This window comes from Brachyhypopomus gauderio, unplaced genomic scaffold, assembly GCF_052324685.1.
Source record: "Brachyhypopomus gauderio isolate BG-103 unplaced genomic scaffold, BGAUD_0.2 sc37, whole genome shotgun sequence".
Lineage (NCBI taxonomy): Eukaryota > Metazoa > Chordata > Actinopteri > Gymnotiformes > Hypopomidae > Brachyhypopomus > Brachyhypopomus gauderio.
Genome location: NW_027506867.1, coordinates 1,679,359 through 1,700,742, shown reverse-complemented (window position 1 = coordinate 1,700,742; position 21,384 = coordinate 1,679,359). Strand labels below are relative to the sequence as shown.

Below are 21,384 nucleotides of genomic sequence, written 5' to 3'. Positions count from 1 at the left end.
TAACCTAAAAAGCAAAAGACCTCGAATTTGACTTTCAAAAACACATTCTTCGAAAAAGGCTATGATGCAAGCTTGCCTAAACGGTTTTACAAACACCAAAGGGGAAACAAATGTAGTATTTCGTCCTGAACTATCTACATTCCTCTCGTCGGGGTCAATAGCAGGACTCTTGTAGTCCCTACACGTTAGTCACGTGATGTCAACGCACATGCTATTGATTAAGCCTTCATTGCGAATGCCCCGAACAGCCCGAAGACATCTGTTACGGGCTCTTTCTTTTCCTGTGGTATATCTGCAGTTAGTTCCTTCTTTTGTTAATGTCGCTGAATTGTGGCTTACATCGATTGTTTTGTACGTATAAGGAACCGCATAGGCCTACTCTAGCCAGTAACTAAGGATAACTAATATTACCTAACCAGAAAATTAGGTAAACAAGCTAAAATCTTTTCTAACGGATCTGTCAACTTTACGCACAGGTTTTTTTCGAGCCATTGTTTTACATGGGGAAAAAACACTCGCACACAGATTCCTGTTTATTATCCAGGCTCAACCTGAAGATCTTGAAACTCGAAATGAATTAATGAATCAAATGAAATCAACTTCTCAACCTCCCCCTTAGTCCTAAAGACTTAAACGCTACCCAAAGCGCAGTTCGAAGTTCCCCTGCAAACAAACGCTTATTCCCTATGGAATAACCCTTGATATGGCCTTGGTAGGCAGTTGGCATGAACCTTTTATTTTCACTTGCGTCCTCACTACCCGTTGTATTAAGTTCTTAGGAGATCCAAATTAAAAACGCTTACCTGGGCATACACAAGGATATTCCAGACGATGCAAGAAAAGTTTTTTTGTACTATGAAATAGGCAATAGCACTTTATATGCAAATATCATTTACTTACAAAATATAGGGGAAGTGGTTATGATTCGGATGACTTCACTGGACTTGCAGAAAGCGTTATAGGTAAAGGGTTCGACATGTTCGTGGATGTATGGTGTATATACACATATGGGCCATACTATATACATTCCATCGCCTGCAACGCGTCCGTGTGCGCGTTTTTACCCGAACTTTAATCCGTCGCTCCATTATCCTTCTTTACAGCTGAAGCTGAGCTAATATTTAACACGAAAAGAGTCATTCGCCCTCTCCACTTCCTCTGTGCGCTCGACAGAACCGGTGAAGAGGAACAAACTCGGTGGACCTGCGCTCAAAAGACGGAGTTGTGAAGCAGGATCCTCACCTCGCCACCAGTAATGGTCAGTTGCACTTCGGGTTTTTACCGAGATTCACGCCTGCTTGTTCCTCGTAGCCACCGAGCGGTAAACACGCAACTTCGTGAAATAACGGCACGTTATTTCAGCGTGAGTTACCAGCTCCGCAAGATTGTGCGCAACATGTGGCTAGTTTTTGCGTCAGAATTTCACATGGTTTAACGCAGTTTTCAAATTTCCTAGACGTCTCAGAATATCACGAAGATACTGGTTGGGGTGGCGGGGCTAGCTGTGGTGATCACCTTAATAGCTGTCCCAACGGCCTTATTTCTTAATGGTAGGTGTGATTCATGTCCGACATCCCTACAACGATAAGACTGATTTTATGTTGCATACACATAACAGTATTTGTGGTTGAATTTATGCAGTTGCTCATGACGTTTAAATGTATTGACCTACTAGAGAAATTCAACAATTTTGTGTTACGCGCGGATTGATCCTGTTCAAATGAGGTGTGGTTGTTAACTCACCATTTTCCTATGAATAGTCTAATCTATTTTTAAGGATGATTTATCCGTGCACCCTGAACCTTGACCCTGGACATGCCTTCTATCACAATTAAATCACCCGTGTTAAATTAATTATCAACATTGCGTGAAGATGAACACTGTACGAATTGATTCATAACCACCCCATAACATATATGATATTGTGTAGATAGCATTTGGAAAACTACTGATAAGATTGTGAAGCAAATTTCGCTTAGTACTGCAGCTTTTATTTTTAAGTCAAATCGTGTAGCACGATTTTAATTAAAGGTAAATGAATAAATAGTTAAATATATGTGGCAAATAAACGCAAAAGTAAGAGTTAAATTAGCGACATGTGCTATTTTATTAATCTTTATTTTGCAATGTTTACCGTGAAATTCGACCTCGCGCGCCTGCAGCCTCCAGGGAGTTGATGGTTGTTAGGACAGACCCCCCTAAAGTAGCATTATCATTTCACAAGACCAATACCTCCTCAAAACCTGCGCTGTTCCGCTTATACTTATGTCTGGCGTCTCAGTCACCAGAATAAATCCAAAATACTAAGGACGCCTGGCTACTAAACATTTTTTTTATTAATTCTTACGAAATTTAATTAGCTCTGACGCTGCATTCCGAGTTAGACATAAACAGTCGACTATAATCGGTCAGCCAATCCTAAGGCAATATTAGCAAGCCTCCGAAGTCCTAGACTAGAAAGAAACCGTTTTAATTTAAAATCTCGGAGCATGTTCTACATATTGACGAAGGGTGATCTCTCCCCTATCTTGTACACATCCACAACAATCCAGAAACTACATAAATGCATAAAGTACCTTCACAACTGTGTATGATGTCTGCGCATGTGTGTGACTCTAGAAAAGAAGGTGGATTCCCAGAGGACTTTTACCCTTCAAGACTACTTCAACAGCTCCATTAGGGCCAGATTCTACAACCTGTTGTGGCTCTCTGGTGAGACAGCCCAGTTCATCCCAACCCGTTCTCCACACTTTAACATATTCCAGCATGACAACACCAGCTTTAACCTTTTAACCTTGACCCAAATTCTATCAATACAGTGAATTCCTAGACACATGGTTGTGTAGTGCAGGTAACGAAAGGTTTTGGCAACCAAGGTGATAGGTTTGCCAGGCAGCACATATCATCATAGTGACGAATATCTTAAATGGTTATATAATACAGTATTAGTATTACTCCAAGCCTGATGGTTTTATTGTTTCTCATAGTAGGCTGGTTAGAAAAGTGTCAGAAACTCTTGATGTCGTGCAGGCTTGTCATGGTGTTGGTGTGGTTTGTTGCACAGATGTTGAGTACCTGCACAAGACGCTTGAGGGGTCAGTTGTACTCTTCAATGTCTCTTCAGAGACGTCGCAGGAGTTTCTGAGCCGTCAGACGTTTGTAAGATATCCACAAATGAACAAACTGCGCATGTGTGTCATGTATTTAACTCTTTGTGGGGACACTTGACATGTCGTTAGATTAGCCAGTCCTACCCACCAATTGTTTATCAACAGAAGAAATATTAAGTGGCAAAGTAAATATTTTGGTTGCCATGTTTATACATGGGGTTAATTTGTGATTAGAAATACCTGACAAGACAGTGATATAAGACTGTGTGTGTGTTCGTGTAAACACACGTCCATGTGCTGATCTCTTGGTCACAGGAACAGGTTGAGGCCTTTGATTACCTGGTGTCAGCAGATCGCCAGTTTGTTTACTTCCTGAGTAATTTCTCAAAGGTAACGTCCTGACGAGTTTCACAGAGATTGATCCTTTCTCTCACTGTTGCAGACACTCGCGTATAAACCCTTGTGTATGCTCTCTGTCTTTCATTCAGATGTGGAGACACTCCTTCACTGCTTCCTACACCATCTATAACCGTGAGAATGGGTGCGTGCTCATACCCCATCGATCATTCGCATTCATCTCAGCAGATGCGTGAGAATGAACATCTAATTTAGCATATTGACCAAAGAACATGTAGATAAGCAACAAGATTTTAATAATGTTTTATGATGTGCTGTTGTTGTATCACATCATCTCATGATATTATTTCACAACAAAATTGCCATTGTTTTTATCTCAGGAGTTTTATTGCTACAGATATCCCACACGAAGTCCAGTACTTGGCTTGGTCTCCAACTGGTCACAAACTGGTGAGCATCACCATTCAAATATCCACATCCCGATCAGTCATGTTAAATGTGCTGGTCTTTATTGTACAGTACATTTACAAATGCTGTTCTATACACCAGTCACATACTTCATAGTAATGTTATAGGTTTTGTTTAATGTAGGTTAGGGTTAGTTACAGGTTGATTGAGGTCTAGAGAAAAAATACTAGAAACCGTGAATCCAAACCCAGATGCTACTCAGACTTGTAGACTGCTGCCATCACCCCCACTTGAACTGATCCGATGGCTCCACCAATGAGAGCTGCTTCTCTTACTGCTGATGGTGCTTCATATATTCATGACTCTGATGACCATACAGCATTACAGTGGTGACTGTTGTCGTTCGGACTGTTGGCACTGTTAATATGACCGGAAGGACGTGAGGATCTAAGTGACAGGCTTGCAGGTGGGCGATAAGAGTTTGAGACGTGCGTCATCTGAATCACATCTCACGCGTGTCTCAGTGCTCTGGATCTGGGGAAGAGCCAAGATACCATGAGCCAAAGTGCTTCCAAAAATATATCCCTCATTATGCCTAAAAGTAAAAAAAAAAAAAAAAAACCTTGTTGTATGAATGAAATTTTCAAGGATCGCATGCATGACGATATCAAGATTTAGCACAGGTACGTGACTTTTACACACAGCAGTAATACTAAGTAACAGCTGTTCATCATGACCTGGAAATCCCCCAGAATTACCCATATATGGTGAGGGAGCGTCTGTTTGACTGGGGTGGCTGTCAGGGCAGTAATGAACTGGGAGAACTAGCTGCTTTTAACAGGGGTACATTCCAAACCGAAAGTGTGTTTTGGCCTCAGTCAATCTGACTGTTGTAGGTTGTAGGTCTCTTGACAGCTTGAAGACTGTCCAGGATGAGTTTAAGAGCTTCATCTGCCGCACTGCAAGCTGTTTAGTTTGAGTTAATTCTCACGTGTTTCTGAAAGTTTTAATGATTTATACTCTGTAATTTTGTTGGGGGATGCAGCTAGCAAGTTTGGCATCTACAGAGTCCGAATGTCCTGCACAAACCAAGAGGAAATGAGACTGAACATGGAACCAATCATACGCAATATTAACTAGACATTTTTAATGAATTATTTGCAGAAAATGAATCTTTAAAGCAGTAAATGCCACTCAAATGCAGAGACTAAATGTCATGCTAGGCACACAGGTCGTATATACTTGGAATGGACTGCTTAAGTGTCACAGGTGTGGTGGTCAGATACATTGCGATGACCCGTGAAGTGCTTCACATGGCTGCTTGCAGCAGTGAATCTGCACTTCCTTATTCTGAGATTTTGATGTGGATATGTGCTGTGACGAATCCCTACTGTGCATCCAGTGCCCTGGTGTGGTTTTCTGCTTTCTCTGCACCAGGCGTTTGTGTGGATGTTTAATGTCTACGTGAAGGCCAGTCCCACCTCGCCAGCAGAGCAGGTCACAACGGACGGGGAGCCGAATGAGATTCTGAACGGTGTCCCTGACTGGGTGTATGAGGGTGAGCACTGGCCACTTTTAGAGTTGCTACTTCAGCTTTACTGTGTGTGTGTGTGTGTGTGTGTGTGGAACGGCACTATAATGACACTGTCTACAATGTTATTGCTATTTACTCTTTGCTGTATCATCCAATAGCTACAATCCCTAATCCATCTATGAGGATTCAGTGCATCTCCCCTTTGCATCTTCTAGAATGCCTGAAGCATATATTGTGCAAATGTCAGAACACATGAAAGTCTCCACCTTCTTTAGGAGAGCAGATATGAAGGGCCCTATGGAGTGGTAAAGACGTCACTCGGCCACTTTCCCATTCTTGACTGAGAAGTTTAAATAGAATACAGATGCGCAGGTTATAAGCAATGGTTAGTCAGCTAGTTACATGGTGACCCCACTTTAGGGTTGAAGTGGATTTTTCTTAAGGGTGCTCATTGTTTGCCCTGCAGAGGAAATGTTTTCCACAAATCACGCCCTCTGGTGGTCTCCAACGGGCAAGTACCTGGCTTTCGCAAAGTTTAATGACACCAATGTCCACACCATTGAGTACCCATGGTACGGAGAAGGCCAGTACCCAGAAACCATTGCTATTCCATACCCCAAGGTAAGATCCGTCACCTCAGGTGGAAAGTCACTAATGATGAGTAAACAGGCTTTAACCCTGTTAAAGTTCAGTGATGCCAGTTCGACTGAGCCAGTTCAACTGGTGAGCAGAAATTTAAGTTGCATTTGGCATTTTTATTGTGTTATAAATTTGACCTATTTTGTTGTGGTTTTTTTTTTTTTCCAAATAATCAGTTTAATTTGGCAGTGAAAATCATGACTGACACTGTTGTCCCGACCTGACCCTCATCAACTATTGCAATAATCGTAATTAATCTTAATATATGTGCTACATATTGATAAAAAATATATAATGAATAAAAGATATAGAGGTGTATTAAACATGTTAAGCTTGAAGTTTTTAGCTGTTTTCTGTTGTGTGTGTGTTTTCCAGTCAGGAACACCAAACCCAACAGTACGCCTCCTTGTGGTTGACACTGGAAACGTGTCCAGTGTTACAGAGGTTGTGGTGCCAATTCCTCTGAGGTCCAGGTAATGTGACCAGAACATGCTATACTTTTTTACAAACTGAATTTGATTAAGCTTATGTTTACTGATACAATGGGGATTTTCATAAACAGATCTAGCACAGTACGTTTAACGGAATAAATCCACCTTGACCGTGTAATTTAATCCACAATGAGGTCTAATTCAAGTTTTGCTTATGTAATTGCCTGTGTCATTTTCTGTAGCGATCACTACTTGAACACGGTCACCTGGGTGACGGATGAAAAAATCGCAGTTCAGTGGCAAAATCGGACTCAGAACTATGCGATTCTACAGATATACGAACTCGATGGCGACATCTGGCGGGAAACTACGGTATGTGCACTCGATCTGTATAGGTACTGTTGTTGAGAGATGTTCTGGCTTTCAGCAGTGGGCTGAAGCAGGCTTCCAGACTTTAAAGGACATTGGCATGGGCTATATTTAATTTGGCTCACTGGTTTCTGTGTGTTTTCTTTCTGTGAGTACCGTTTAATTTATTGTCTTCTATTTGTAATCTTTTGAACTGCTATTCCACTTATGTTTGTACTTATTTGTGTATTTTTCAGGCACAGAACTTGACGAGCCAAACTGGTTGGGTTGGCCGGGTATGTAATGACTGGATAACTCTGTACAGATTTGTCTCTTTCTCTCCCCCCCTCTCTGAGAGTAACACTGAGAGTAACCCTGTACTGATCTGTACTGAACCCTGTACTGTTTCTTTCTTTCCTTCTCCCTAACCCTGCAACCCTGTACTGATCTTTCTTTCTCTCTGTCTCTCTCTCTTTCTCTCTCTCTCTCTCACTAACGCACTGAAGGTAACCCTGTACTGATCTCTTTCTTTCTCTCTGTCTCTCTCTCTCTCTCTCTCTCTCTCTCTCTCTCTCTCTCTCTCTCTCTCTCACTCTCTCACTAACGCACTGAAGGTAACCCTGTACTGATCTCTCTTTCTCTCTGTCTCTCTCTCTTTCTCTCTCTCTCTCTCTCTCTCTCTCTCTCTCTCTCTCTCTCTTTCTCTCTCTCTCTCTCACTAACGCACTGAAGGTAACCCTGTACTGATCTCTTTCTTTCTCTGTCTCTCTCTCACTAATGCACTGAAGGTAACCCTGTACTGATCTCTTTCTTTCTCTGTCTCTCTCTCTCTCTCTCTCTCTCACTAATGCACTGAAGGAAACCCTGTACTGATCTGATAAGCTTCCACACCGTTCCAAACACTCTTCTACGTGTGTGCATTGCAGTTCTCCCCACCTGAGCCGGTCTTTAGGCTCAGCGACTCCAGCTGTTACCTCATCATGAGTGATATGAAGGGCTTTAAACACCTTCACCACATCAACGGAGTGAGTCACTTTAATGAAATGCACTTACACACTCATTACTCTATAAACCTTCATTAAAGTATGTTAGGTGTCATCTTTATAGCAATACTTTTGTGTAAAGAAAAACAATGGAAACTGATTGGCTTTGCCCAGTGGAAAAAACGATTCTGAAATAAAATAACTATAGTTATTTTATATAGCCATAAAAAGAGCAGAGAGTGATACACGTAATTTCTGTAATAAATGTAGTATGTACACAGACCAGTCACTAGATTAGCAGCTGACACTGGCTTACAAGCATCCATTTACTGTACCGATAAATAAATAACAGTATTGACAGCCTGTCACACTTGCCCTACTTTAAGGAGGGCCTTTGGTGACAGAACCCCCACCCCCCCTTACACACACACACACACACACACACATACACACACACTATTGCATGTTCCCTAAGTACACTCAAAGCAAAGCCCTCCCGGTTGGTGTGACACATTCCCCCATTGCTTTAGGACACTGTCAGCCCCGTGACATCAGGGATATGGGAGGTCACCAACATCCTCAAGGTGACCAGCAATGCAGTGTAAGTTTCCGTTACCAGGGGTTACGCATTCCAGCGCTTCAACCACTGGCCTTTTTTCTCCATTAAAAAGAGCAGCATCAATCCGTGATTTCTCTATCTATATATGTTTTGTTCATGTTTGCGTTTGATCTCTGATTGGTAGATATTATGAGAGTAATGAGTACAAAGGCCAACCAGGACAGAGGAACGTTTACAAGTGAGTCAGTGTTCACTCACATGCACTTGTTAATAGACTCCCTGACTGTGGCATTCACGCACCACAGTTTATTTTGGCTTCAGTTTCAAACACGGCCTCTTCCGCTAATGACGTCCAACTCCTAATTCATAAAGTTTTTTAAAAAAACTTAATTTTCGGGGAGAGTCAAATTTCATTTACTTCCAAAACTGAGCCAGACCCTCTTCTACAAGTATTTCAACAGATCATCCCGAGCTTTGAAAAAATTATTTAAATTAAACTGTAATGAAACATTTGATGAGTGCACTATTACAGCTGTGTGTGTGCATGCATGTTCTCCCTGTCCTCCTGCAGAATCTCTGTTGAAGGCAGTCATCATTCTGAGCGAGTCTGTCTCACCTGTACCCTGAACGAGGACAGGTGTAAATATAACTCCGCCTACTTCAGCCCTGATGGCACCTACTACAGGATGGACTGCTCAGGTGCTTCCTTCATTCACATCCATCCACCACAAAGGTGGTTCACCTGTCATGGACCTACAACCAAACCAACATGCTCGTAATGTTGTACAGAATTATTAATTAAGGACTAATTTGACTTACAAAACATCAGAATGCAAAACTATTTTGTAAAAATTTATTCACAATCGGTGCTTCCTGTGTGTGTTTGTGAAGGCCCAGGACTCCCTCTGTACACCCTGAGAGACAGCCGAGGCACTGGTTCAGGTATGGTGACTCACTAACCAGCCAATCAGCAGACAGAGTCCTTAGCCATCAGTGCTCCTGTGTCAGGGATGAAGACTCTGTTAACTGATTCCAGTTAAAGTTGGACCATTTCTTCTCTCAGAGGTCCGTGTTCTTGAGGAGAACAAAGACCTTGAGTCCATCCTTCAGGGCGTCGCCCTGCCTTCCGTCACACATGGGACTCTGAAGATCGGCGAGTTTGGTGAGTCTCTCTTGGGGTGAAGAGGGGGAGTTGCTTCTTTTTTACATAATTTGCCAATAATTCCAAGGCCAGCCATCCATCCATTTTCATCCGCTTTATACGGGTTTGGGTCGCAGGAGCAGTAGCCTAATCAAAGAGGCCCAGGTTTCCCTCTCCCCAGCCACCTCCTCTAGCACTTCTGGGAGGATACCGAGGTGTTCCCAGGACAGCCGAGAGATATAATCTCTCCAGCGTGTCCTGGGTCTTCCCCGGTGTCTCCTCCCAGTTGGACATGCCTTCCCAGGGAGGCACCCAGATGGCATCCGAAGGCACAGGGAAGCAACCCTCTTGTGGGGGAAAACCCCAACACACAGGCAGTGAGCCGGGGAGCTATGAGTAAGTCCACTTCAGCCCTCTGCCTTTCATCCTGGGCAACTCCAGAAAAGAATAAAGTCCAGCCTCTCTCGAGAGGATTGGTTCCAGAATCCAAACCTTGTGTTGAAGTGAGCCCTACTATATCTAGTTGGTATCTCTCAACCTCGCACACCAGCTCAGGCTCCTTCCCAACCAAAGAGGTTACGTTCCATGTCCCAAGAGCCAGCCTCATTAACCGAGGATGGGTACACTAAGGCCCCCCGCCTCTTGCCACCTCCCAATCTACAATGCACTGAACCCCAAGTACTACCTCTCCTACAGGTGGTGGGCCCATGGGAGAGTGAACCCATGTATATCCTTTGGGCTGTGCCTGGCCAGACCCCATGGGTAGGAACCCGGCCACCAGGCGCTTGTCAAGGAGTGCCTCCCCCAGGCCTGGCTCTAGAGTGAGGCCCCGATAGCCCTGATCCAGGCAAGGGTATCTGGGTCCTGTTATTTATGAATTCCATAATGGGTTTTCAGCATTACATTAATCAGCATTACATTAATCTTGTTATTGTAAATATTGATATGTCACTAGCATTTAGAGTTCTGTTGGCACCCAGCTTAAGCTGTTTCCTTCCTCAGCACTGTGGTACCAGATGACTCTTCCTCCAAACTTCGACAAGTCCAAAAAGTACCCGCTGCTCATTGACGTGTAAGATGTTATTACACCCCTTCCCTTAATAGAAATGAAACTGACTCCAGTGTGGTGTAGTATGGCACAGGTGTAATGTTATGATCATTGATTTCTGTTTTTAACTCGTATTAGTACCTAGTCAAAGGCACTTGGTGGTCTGTTAAATAGTTTAGACCCAGACTAGAGCTGTAGTCACAGAACCTTGGCAAAATGCCACCATTGCATTCCGATCAGGTCTAACATGTCAATTCGTCTACGACAGCTATGCTGGGCCGTGCAGTCAGAAGTCCGACTTCCGCTTCCGGCTCAGCTGGTCCACGTACCTGGCCAGCACGGAGAACATCATTGTGGCCAGCTTTGACGGCAGAGGGAGTGGTTTCCAGGGAGACGCCATAATGCACTCCATCTACCGACGCCTCGGCACACATGAGGTGGAGGACCAGATCACCGCGGCCAGGTGACTCCACCCACGACATATACAGTGGAGCAGCTGGGAAACCTGAGAGAAAATTTCAGGTTTCAGTGCTGGTGGGCAAGTGTTTCAGTCAGAAGAAGCCAGAGAGATGTTAAACCATATAATACCAGGTTTATCCTAACTTGCACATCATCTCAGTTTTACGGTGTTCTTCTGAATCCCAGTGTTTGCGAATGAAATGTTACTGGTGTTTAAATTGGTTGTATTACATCACTTCAGTCATAAAGATGCAAGTGAAAGGTCCAGCCCTCAGGATGCTTATGGCTGATTGATATGGCTGATTCAATGTACCAATGCTGTTCATCAAGACCATACAACCATACAAACAATATCATTAAATAATTTAATACAGTGAAAAACAAACAAAAAAACAGTGAGTTTTTATAGTAAATATTTTCAAATATATTTATGCTGTTTTCTCTGTTTGCAGACATTTCATTGATTTGGGCTATGTAGATAAAAAGAAAATTGCAATTTGGGGTTGGGTAAGTCCAGTTAAATATATTCTGATTTTATGCAGCACACGCATGGATTAAGTTCATTTACAGCAATGGTGTGACTGTAGTACAGGGGTCGGCAAGCCTACCACCGTTGGCACGCCGAGGCATAATCACTGGCACACGACACGCTGCCAGCATCAGCAAAAAAAAAAAACCTGCGCGAGCGGCGGAGGCGATCGATCGCGATATAATACTTTTATATATTATATATTTATATATTATATATATAATTATATATAGATATAATAATTTGTGTCCATTTACACCTCCCCACAGCTAACCATTTAAACTCGCCCCCCCCGTCAACAATTTAAACTTACCACCCCCCCCCCCCCCCGCTCCAATTTTTTTTGTTGACTAGACATGTTAAAGTTGGTACTCCATGTGCCAAAGGTTGCCGACCCCTGCTGTAGTATATGGAGCTAAAACGCTGCCATAAGTATTTGAATCTGAATATTGTATATTTGAATTATATTTACATTACATTTAATAAACTTACACCATTAAATATTTTAATATTTTAATTCATAAATTAGAATATTAACAATGCTTTTTTATGTTTTGAAATGGCGAGATGGTGAAATTTGCTGAATAGAATTTTAGTTCTCTTTCATCCAATTCTAAAGAACTTTGGATGCACTTACCTCGCAGGGATTCATTAGTTTTCTCCACCACAAACGCGACTGAGCAATACTTCACCGCCACAGACATGAACGAGAATGATGCAGCGTTGTGATTGGTTAAATGTGTTCGATTGCTCTAAAAGGTTTACTTTTTCTGAGAAGCCTGGATGTTTCATTGCAGGTCTGAATCCGTATTTCTGAGTTTTGAATTGGAGCGATTTGAATTTAAGAATCTGAATTTTTTAAATGTGAAAAATGCTAGTTGTAATCTTGAAATGTATTTTTTTTCCAACAGCAAATTTTACCATCTCACAAGTTGAAAACATAAAGAAGCATTGTTAAGATTCAAATTTATGAATTACGCCATTAAATATTTCAAGTTTATTAAATGTAATGTAAATATAATTCAAATATGCAAAATTCAGATTCAAATACTTATGGCAGTGTTTTAGCCCCATAGTAGTTGTGTAGTTGTATGACTGTAAATGTATAATTGTGTTTTAGTCCTATGGTGGTTATGTCACTTCAATGGTTCTGGGAGCAGCCAGTGAAGTCTTCAAATGCGGCATGGCTGTCGCCCCTGTGGCCAAGTGGGAATATTATGGTATGGGCAAACTTTAAAATCTTTCTTCATGTTTCTTCATGAAGTACAAATGTGTTGAGCTGTTTTTTTGCTTTTTTTTGTTTCATGGTTACAGATGAGACCGTAACTTATACTTATATACACTTATAAGAAGTGTCTAAATATTGTGTCCCTAGATTTGCTTGTCTATTTATATTTGTTTATGGATGGTGTCTATCTTTCTATTTTTATTTGACAGATTCTATTTACACAGAGCGTTACATGCTGACTCCTGCAGAAAACCAGGCCTGTTATGACGTAAGTTAGCTGACCGTGTGTTGCGTTTGAGTTTGTGTTTTGCTGGAGAGTCACTTGGTTTCTGGATCACCCTGAGATTTTCCCAAAAGTCATGTAGTTAACAACACGGGCGGGCTCGGAAATAGTCGCTCTGATTGACGAGTGTACCATTTTGGAGTCCGTTTACAGTGTTTGAGGAAGTGTTGTAATCTCCACAGAATTCCACAGTGATGAGCAGAGTGAAAAATTTCAAAACCGTTCAGTACCTTCTGGTGCACGGCACGGCAGATGGTGAGGATTCCGCTCTAAACGCTTGCATGCACACTCGCACATGCGCGTGCACACATTCCTGTTTATTTATTCACACACACGGTCACTTGCGCATACACACACACACACACACACACACACACACACACACACACCCTTATATGTACTGTGTGTATGTGTGTCCGATCAGCCAGACTTGAGGGGTTTCGGTTCTGTCTGTTTCTCCAGATAATGTGCACTTCCAGCAAGCAGCCCAGATCTCCAGAGCTCTTGTGGATGAGCAGGTTGACTTCGATTCCATGGTAAACAAAGCGGGTGGCCGTTGGCATGGCTACTAAGCCTTGAAACTATACGTTTTTTACAGATTTTATTTTAAGAACATAGTTAGGTTAAGTGCGAGCTATTCTAGCAATGTTATATCCAATAAATAAACTCCTTCTGTCCCCTTCCTCATAGTGGTACACTGATAAAGACCATGGTCTGGATGGAACAGCCAATCATCATGTTTATACCCATTTGAGTCATTTCCTGAAGAACTGTTTTGCCTGAGATGTTCCTCACAGCAGTGCGCTGCCATTGGCTGAGGCTACACCAGTCACATCTGGAAGAGCAGGGGTTATCAAGTGTTCCTGCAGTCGCTGGATGTTGTCAGATGGGATATTCCACTATGGTTTACGTGATCGTTATTAAATTCATTGTAAATCTGGCTTCATCACAGAAAATTTCAGGGCAAACTGATATATTGCATTATCATTAGAAATGCTACTTCGTCAAAGGAAATTTCAGAGAAAATTTATGTACTTTCACCACATGTAGCAAGAATATGTTGTCATTACATAGCCAAAGTATTGTAGTAAATTCAAACCACAGTGATAATTATGCATGCAGCATCAGAACACCAACCTTTTTGCAGTGTTTTGAATACCATGTTTGAATATCATGTTTAAATACCCTATTTGAAAACCATGCATCTCCTCTATCCAAATTTTCCATTTTTGGTGTAAGGATGCATCCTGGAGACACTTCCAACGAGACGCTGAAGAAAAGTTGCTGCTGCCTCACAAAGTGACCAATCACATTATCTCTGTTAACAACTTAGCACGGTGTCGACCAGTCAACAATGTCAAACGCACTTGGAGGACAGTTTTACTATCACAAGCGTCATAAACGATGAGTCAACTGAACGCGTTTTCACGTTTATTTCTAGCACGGGAAGCCTTGGTAATTTGTCAGAAATGACGCTGTAAAATGTCTGCCATATCTTTTGGTATGTTTTCATTTGCGCACTATTAACAAACACTTCCAAACACTTAGCCAGAACAGCTGGCCAGTAAGGTCCAACTCTAGCATCACTGGGAGGGAGAAATATGCCTCATAGTTCTTGCCTCAGGCTCTTGTGACTTCAGGGTTAGGGTTAAAAAGGAGCTCTGGAAGCCACCCATAGGTCTACCTCAGACAGAAGAAAACTAGCTACTAGGTTACAGAGCTATCAAAGTACGTGAACGTTTACTTACTGGTTCCCATGTGTTCAAAATGAAGAATATTATATATTGTCTATAGTATATATTATAGTGTGTTCAACTAGAAAAAGTATGTTTTTGATTAAAAGCAAATGTTAACATTCTGTATCCATGCTCCTTGTCTCCCATTGGTTAATGAAACTTCCAGATCCAAAGAGGGACAGCTGCAATTGGACCCTTGACTTTGCTGCCACCTGATTGATTGGTGCTATTAGAAATTGTAGTTCCTCCCAAGGACGTCATAGCAGTGTCCATGGGAACGCCAGGCCAATAGGAACAGCTGTGATTGATAGTGAAGAGGAAGCGATCGATCACTGCTCAGATAGACATTCACAATATAATAATAATGGTGTAATATGTGTCCAAAAACTCGTGTTTTCTATCTCAATGGAAAATGAAATTAAATGTATATATTTAGAAAACCTTTTTTGTATATGGTGAAGTCTTGATTGGAGCTACTACACTGTACAATCACAGATACAATCACGGATGGCTTTCGGATAGCCACCTCACAGTGAAAAATGTTTTTTGGTATATGAAAAATATTTATTGTAAGTTCCTGATCATTGGAGATAAAAAATATATATATATTGGAGTGATCACAATCAAATTTACAATAAAAAGATTAATGTTGAAAACCCAAATAGGTTGGTGTTGGAATTATTGGCAAATAATGTAAAAAAGAAAAGCAGAAGAAATTGCGCATGCTGATTTTCATTGCTGTGTGAAAGTCAATTAGCTTTGTATTTCTGGGCATCCTGAATTTCAGGGTAAAAGGACCATGAAGGTTAAACTGAAAGGGGCGTAGCAGCAAATTCTGGGCCATGTACACTAAATGTCAGTGTGCCCCTATAAATGCCAGTAAACAAGGCAAATGAGCAAAATGGGCCCCTCTCCTTACTCGGGCCCTGGGTAGTCAGGACCACCCCCCCCACTATCATGCCCATGTTTCTACCTAATACATTCATTTAGATATTCACAGAGGTGTATAATCCAGGTTCAGAAAGTTGCTCAGGCTTCCTGGATTGTGTTGATTCCACTCATTTTACCTGGATTGCACTAATTAGAAAATCTAGCAAGCTTGAGCAAAATCCTGGTGAGGACTTTTACTTTCTGAACCTGGGAACCTGGATTATACACCTCTGGATATTCATGAGCAAAAATGGTGAAACAAGTGTTTAGACTGAAAGCCATGAGAGTTTTATGTCAGGCTGAATGTATGTACTATATAAATGCAGCCAACATGAAAAACTATATAATAAAATATATAAACAACATTTATTAACATTTGAAGGCAATATGAAGCAAACATCCCTTATCGGGCCGTAAGCGAATCTTTAGCCCACATTCATCACCTAAAACTGGGGGATCTGATTTTGGTACATGCAGGAACATTGCAGTGGAATCACGTTCAGCCCTCTGCATCCCACTGGGTGAACAACGCTTAGAGAAAAGCAATAAAGAAATGCAAAGTTCTTTGTGTGATGTCAGAATGATGAGGTGTCATCAGAGCCTGCGCTAAGTGCTAATCGGCTCTTAGCCAGAGTATACACACTCGTTCTGTACACTCTTCTCACTTTATTTGACGGGATGGAAAGCTGCTTCCCAGCACCTCTAAAACACACCCTCTTATCCCTGCATCACTCCAATGAATCTACCTCCTCTAAACAAACATGCCCCTGTTTCAGCCGGTTAGGCCCGGCTATGAGTAAATGGATTGGTAGTAATGAATGAGTCCAACACGTGCACGGGTGCACGTATAAGCGTGTGCGCGTGAGGGTGAATGGAGGGGGGGGGGGGCGTCAGGGTGGATCCTCACACCACTATAAAGGAGGGAGGCACAAGGAGAAAAGGCCAGAAAGAAAGCGAGAGGAGTCGAAAGGGAAAAGGAGGAGCTCTCATACAAACGGACACTCGTCTACGCCATGGTGAGTAGTGAGGACAGAGGAGCTGATACTCACACACACATATTTGTGGGTCATTGAGCAACAAAGGATGATGACTTACTGGCCACTTCAATTCTAAAACAGGACATCAGAAAAGTGCAAAATGCCAAGAAGTGTTTATATTTTATGAATGCGACTACTATATTTCTTTTTGATGAGAAATCAATAATGTCTGTCACTTTTCCTTTGTGAATGTGTGTGTGTGTGTGTGTGTGTGTGTGTGTGTGTGTGTGTGTGTGTGTGTGTGTGTGTGTGAATGACAGGGTATTCAAATAAAAAGCACACACTTCGTAGCCGGCCTATTGCTGCTATTCTTCATCGGCAGTAGTCTGGAACACCCACTACAAGACTACATAACAAGGTAAGAAACTTCTAGAACACACCTGGAGTAGACGAAGTGCGAGCAATACTATTAAAGACTTTTTTTATTTCGGAAAGAAACTGTGGCAAGGAAGTTTACCGTGTGGTGTAGTTACTGAAAAGTAACTGATTCATAGAATCAATAGAAATTCATAGAAATTCATAGAATATGCCTGTGGACTTAAATCCTGAACAAGAAATGAGAATTCTGCCTCACCTAAGGACACAAGTTTTCTTTGGATAGTGGATCTTGCAGAAATGCTACAACGCGTAGGAGAAACCGAGCTGGCTTTAATCCACCTAAAAAGAATTTTTACTGCATCCGAAGTTTTTTGGAAGTGGTTGTAATCATGGTTGACATGTGCAGCTCAGAGATAGATGCACAACTCCAGGAGGAGCATAAAGAATCACCTGTGATCAAGAGGCACTCGGAGGGCACCTTCTCCAACGACTACAGCAAGTACCTGGAGACGAGGAGGGCCCAGGACTTCGTGCACTGGCTGATGAACTCAGACAGGAACAGGTGAGTGTGTGGGCAGCCAGCAGAGCATTCTGTGTTTAGGGCTACACACAAGCTCCCAGTCCTGTTTCGGTTCAGCCAATCAATCAGCATGTTAATTACCATGCTAATTAACATGTTAATTAGCATCCACTCATATATGCCAATAACACCGAATAGAGATGTATTGATGCTTTATATGTTCAGGCTGGATGCAACTTTCAATTCTGAGGTCAAGATTGACTGGAATTCTTTTTTATTTTATGTGTTTAAAAACAATCGGTTCCATTGAATTCTGGTTATGTATTATACAGACTGGACACAAATATTAATTTAAAGAATTACAAAATAGTCTGCCACTGATCTTAGTATAGTGCTTCTTAGCTATAAATAATGTGTATGTGCCACTTAGCTATAACTACCACAAAAACCTAAACTGCCTCTTACAAATGTTATTATAGCTTGGCAGATAGCAAGATGAGCGTGAGGTTGAAATCCTCATACACACTATTTCAAACTTTAATAGGTTTTTCTCTCTTTTTTGATATTTTGATTTCTTGTTTCACCTGTAATGTTAAGTGGAATTTATTTGAGTGTAGACAGTCTCATTATAAACTACAATGAACTTGGTTGTTATACCTGTGGCTATGCTCCTGTAGCAACTCTTACTGGAAAATGTATGAATATTTGACATTTGTAAATAGTTCTTGCAGTGCTGACAGTAAGATTTATACTAGTGTACTTTGTTAAAGCTGGTCTGTAGACCTTGGCTACAAACCAGCTTTAACAAAGTAGGCTAGTATAAGTCTAACTGTCATCATCTGTTGTAAGTAAAGGTCAACCTTGGTAATAAGGTCACACAGGATATGTCATCATGCACCATCTCTCTAACCACCCCCCCCCCCCCCCCCCCTACTTTAACTGTGTGGCAGCCCGACGAGACGTCATGCCGACGGCACCTACACCAGCGACGTGAGCTCCTACCTGCAGGACCAGGCCGTGAAAGACTTCATCACCTGGCTGAAGAGCGCACAGACGAAACAAGAGTAGGCATAACGGAGCATCACCTCACCCACAGTGCCTTAAGGAGGGAGGACAAAGACAACCACGGAGGGCAGATGACATTCAGAGACAGAGAAAAGAGATGGGCGGGGAGGGAGAGATTTAAAGAGATATTTATAACCAGCATAAACCCTCATGCTTTATGTGTTCGTTTGCTTGCTTTTTTGATCCTATCCTACCCCTGCTGACATAGCCTGTACTAATAAACTGTGCTGAATGAACGATCTTCTCCCAGTCCTGCTGCAACATCTCTGTCTGTGCGCAAGTCTCTGGGCTTTGGGTGCTTTCAAACCAGCACAATTCACTACTCATTGCTGCTAACGCGAGCAAAGCATAAAGGCTACTAATCTGCTTTATGTGGCTTTGGGGACCTTCTGCGGCACACATACACACACACACACACACATACACACACATGCCCATACATGCACGCACACACACACACACACACACACACACACACACAAACACATACGCTGTGTGGCGCTAGCACTGTGCTCTTGTTGAGCTTTGTTATGCAAAAAAAAACTAACCAAACCTACAGAAATCTAGATTTCCTAACACTTGTCTAATACTTAATCAACAGTCTCTTTCTGACTTGATAACAAATCCAGTTTCCAGTCCTGGGGTTGTTTTCAGTGGTAGTTAACTAATCCATTCACTTTAGTCATCATACCTAACTCTTAAGATCTCAAGTGCTATGATTTGAGTACCTATGTTCTACTCCATAAACCAATTCATGAATTATGTCATGGAACATAGCTTTCAAACCACTTTGTAATCATATCATCCAATTCATGTGATCAGTCAGTTAGCTACCTTAAATGTTCACAACCAATTAACAACCAAGTTGAAGACCTCGATTTTACAGCATAAATTAGCTAGCAGTAATCACAAAATCCAGGACTGGACTTCAGATCCATGGCCCTGAATGGGTGTCTCTGATCTAGACCACTGAATGGAAGTTCAGCCAAACATGAGCAGTATGTCAGGACTAAAACATGGCACTAGTGATCTTCATGTCTCTGCTTAGACTTCACTCAGAATATAAATGTGGAGTAGTTATTTGAGTGCTGCTGACATGCTTTATATTTTCTCCGTTTTGTTTCATTGTACTGTCTATCCTTTTTTTATTTTACTTTAGTTTATTCTTGTTTTGAAGCACTTTGTGAGCTTTTGGGCTATTAAACACATTATTTAGACGAATTCTTAGTCATAAAATTAGCAACAATGCTAACAGTTGTCATTGTTACCCCTCTAACCAATGTGACACACACATAGTGGAGAGTCTTGAAGGGTCAGTGTGGCAGGGTCACAGGTTTGCCTGAGTGAATCCTGCAGTGCTCATGTTGTGTCCCGCGCATGTTGGGTTGCGTCAGGAAGAGACGGGCTGCTCTAATGCACAAGAGGCACGTGGACGGGAGCTTCACCAGTGACGTCAGCAAAGTGCTCGACAGTCTGACCGCCAAAGAGTACCTAAAGTGGCTCATGAGCTCCCAGACGTCGGGGACGAGGTAATGTCCATGCCATGTCCCCTTACAAAACCTATACACCAGTAGTAGTCAAATCTGGACCTCGAATCCAAATCCGGTCCTGGATTTTGAGATGTCTTTTAGCTGATTAGATGATTAATGTTGTATGTGTAATGTAATCTCACCAAATCATGTTTGTTCTAAATCCGATGACATCTCCAAATGTTTGAAAGGCTACATGTGTTTCATTGCAGTCACATGTCCTACAACTCTGTTGAACAATAATTTACTGTTGTTTTCTTCCTTTGTTTTTTAACAAAGTGTCAGATTACCAAATAGGTATGCACAAGCTTATGGGCCCACACATTTTATTAGTAGCGTCAAAACAATTGGTTGCAAAAATTTTAAAAATATTAGATGATTCGTGATGGGCCCCCCACAAATTTCAACTCCTTAGTGTCCTCCATATGGTGTCATCCAGCACTGAGAGAGGTTGATCAGGGAAGAGAGAATCGTGCCCTGCTTGGGTCCTCTGGTCCTTTATCTGGACCTGACGCTTGCTGACTGTCATAAAAGGCTCATCACACGTAGAAAAGAAGCACACAAATCGTTTATGTGTATTCCTTCCCCCTTCCCAGTGGTAAACAAGACTGAAACCAGTGAAACCAACTTCTGCTGCCAGAGTGAAGTTTTTGGATATTGTTCTCCACCCAGAAGACCTGCCATCTTCAAATCATTGAAAGTCATAGGCCTTAAAATAAGAGCTAATGCAATGTGGGAAATTAAAAGCCATATGTTTTTTTCATGTTTGTAAATTAGCACTGTGTTATAAAGTGATTATTTATTTTCCAGAGATTTGTGGTACGGCATATAAAATTATGATTTAAAAAAGTCATATTTTTCTATAGATTTGAGATATTTTCTGTATTTATGTTGTTGCTTAACAATGTTGGAAACTCAGGAAAACGTACGTACCTACGTTACTCTCAGGTTTAGTGAGTAAGAGAGGTTATGTAGTTATGCCGCTATGATGTCAAAACGCCATACGTACGGTGCCCTTACTCTGCAAAATAAACTTGTCCAATAAATTGCTTTGTGTTCTAAGATTTCATCAAAATATGCATTTAACACCTCGACAACTGCACACGTCATGCGCTAAACTCCCATACGTCATGAGTTTAATTCTGAAGTAATTGAAATTAAAGACATACGTCAGCACTACTTAAGGAAAATG

The 21,384-nt window shown here is 41.7% G+C and overlaps 2 protein-coding genes across 8 annotated transcripts; both read left to right on the top strand.

Annotated features, from left to right (window-relative positions):
* The first annotated feature begins 265 nt into the window (after positions 1-265).
* On the top strand, positions 266-13,997 carry dpp4 (dipeptidyl-peptidase 4). 7 transcript variants are annotated; one of them, XM_076985041.1, is made up of 27 exons: positions 266-286; positions 1,174-1,258; positions 1,457-1,550; positions 2,620-2,712; positions 3,065-3,159; positions 3,426-3,500; positions 3,599-3,651; positions 3,848-3,917; positions 5,313-5,433; positions 5,876-6,030; positions 6,424-6,521; positions 6,722-6,851; positions 7,085-7,123; positions 7,754-7,852; positions 8,341-8,411; positions 8,554-8,607; positions 8,941-9,068; positions 9,261-9,311; positions 9,433-9,531; positions 10,513-10,582; positions 10,827-11,021; positions 11,470-11,524; positions 12,667-12,766; positions 12,984-13,042; positions 13,240-13,312; positions 13,520-13,593; positions 13,748-13,997. In XM_076985041.1, exons 2-27 carry the CDS (start codon positions 1,256-1,258, stop codon positions 13,838-13,840), a joined length of 2,247 nt encoding a protein of 748 aa, XP_076841156.1. In that variant the 5' UTR covers positions 266-286; positions 1,174-1,255; the 3' UTR covers positions 13,841-13,997. The 7 variants fall into 7 exon arrangements, with proteins under 7 accessions (XP_076841156.1, XP_076841151.1, XP_076841155.1 ...); XM_076985036.1 differs by having other exon boundaries at positions 286-427; XM_076985040.1 differs by lacking the exon at positions 266-286 and adding an exon at positions 333-351.
* A 2,691-nt stretch (positions 13,998-16,688) lies between these two features.
* Positions 16,689-21,250, top strand: gcga (glucagon a). The gene is made up of 6 exons (XM_076985121.1): positions 16,689-16,739; positions 17,021-17,118; positions 17,485-17,640; positions 18,549-18,662; positions 20,058-20,192; positions 20,789-21,250. The coding sequence occupies exons 1-6, from the start codon at positions 16,737-16,739 to the stop codon at positions 20,802-20,804; spliced, it is 522 nt and encodes a 173-aa protein (XP_076841236.1). The 5' UTR covers positions 16,689-16,736; the 3' UTR covers positions 20,805-21,250.
* Positions 21,251-21,384: the final 134 nt, after the last annotated feature.

What these genes read in the sequence shown, in the direction of transcription:
- dpp4 (XM_076985041.1), top strand. An exon ending in ATCTATAACCGTGAGAATGG is followed by an intron (nt 3,652 to 3,847) that starts GTGCGTGCTCAT and finishes TTTTTATCTCAG; the next exon opens with GAGTTTTATTGCTACAGATA. An exon ending in GACCAGATCACCGCGGCCAG is followed by an intron (nt 11,022 to 11,469) that starts GTGACTCCACCC and finishes CTCTGTTTGCAG; the next exon opens with ACATTTCATTGATTTGGGCT.
- gcga (XM_076985121.1), top strand. An exon ending in ATGAACTCAGACAGGAACAG is followed by an intron (nt 17,641 to 18,548) that starts GTGAGTGTGTGG and finishes ACTGTGTGGCAG; the next exon opens with CCCGACGAGACGTCATGCCG. An exon ending in AGCGCACAGACGAAACAAGA is followed by an intron (nt 18,663 to 20,057) that starts GTAGGCATAACG and finishes GGGTTGCGTCAG; the next exon opens with GAAGAGACGGGCTGCTCTAA.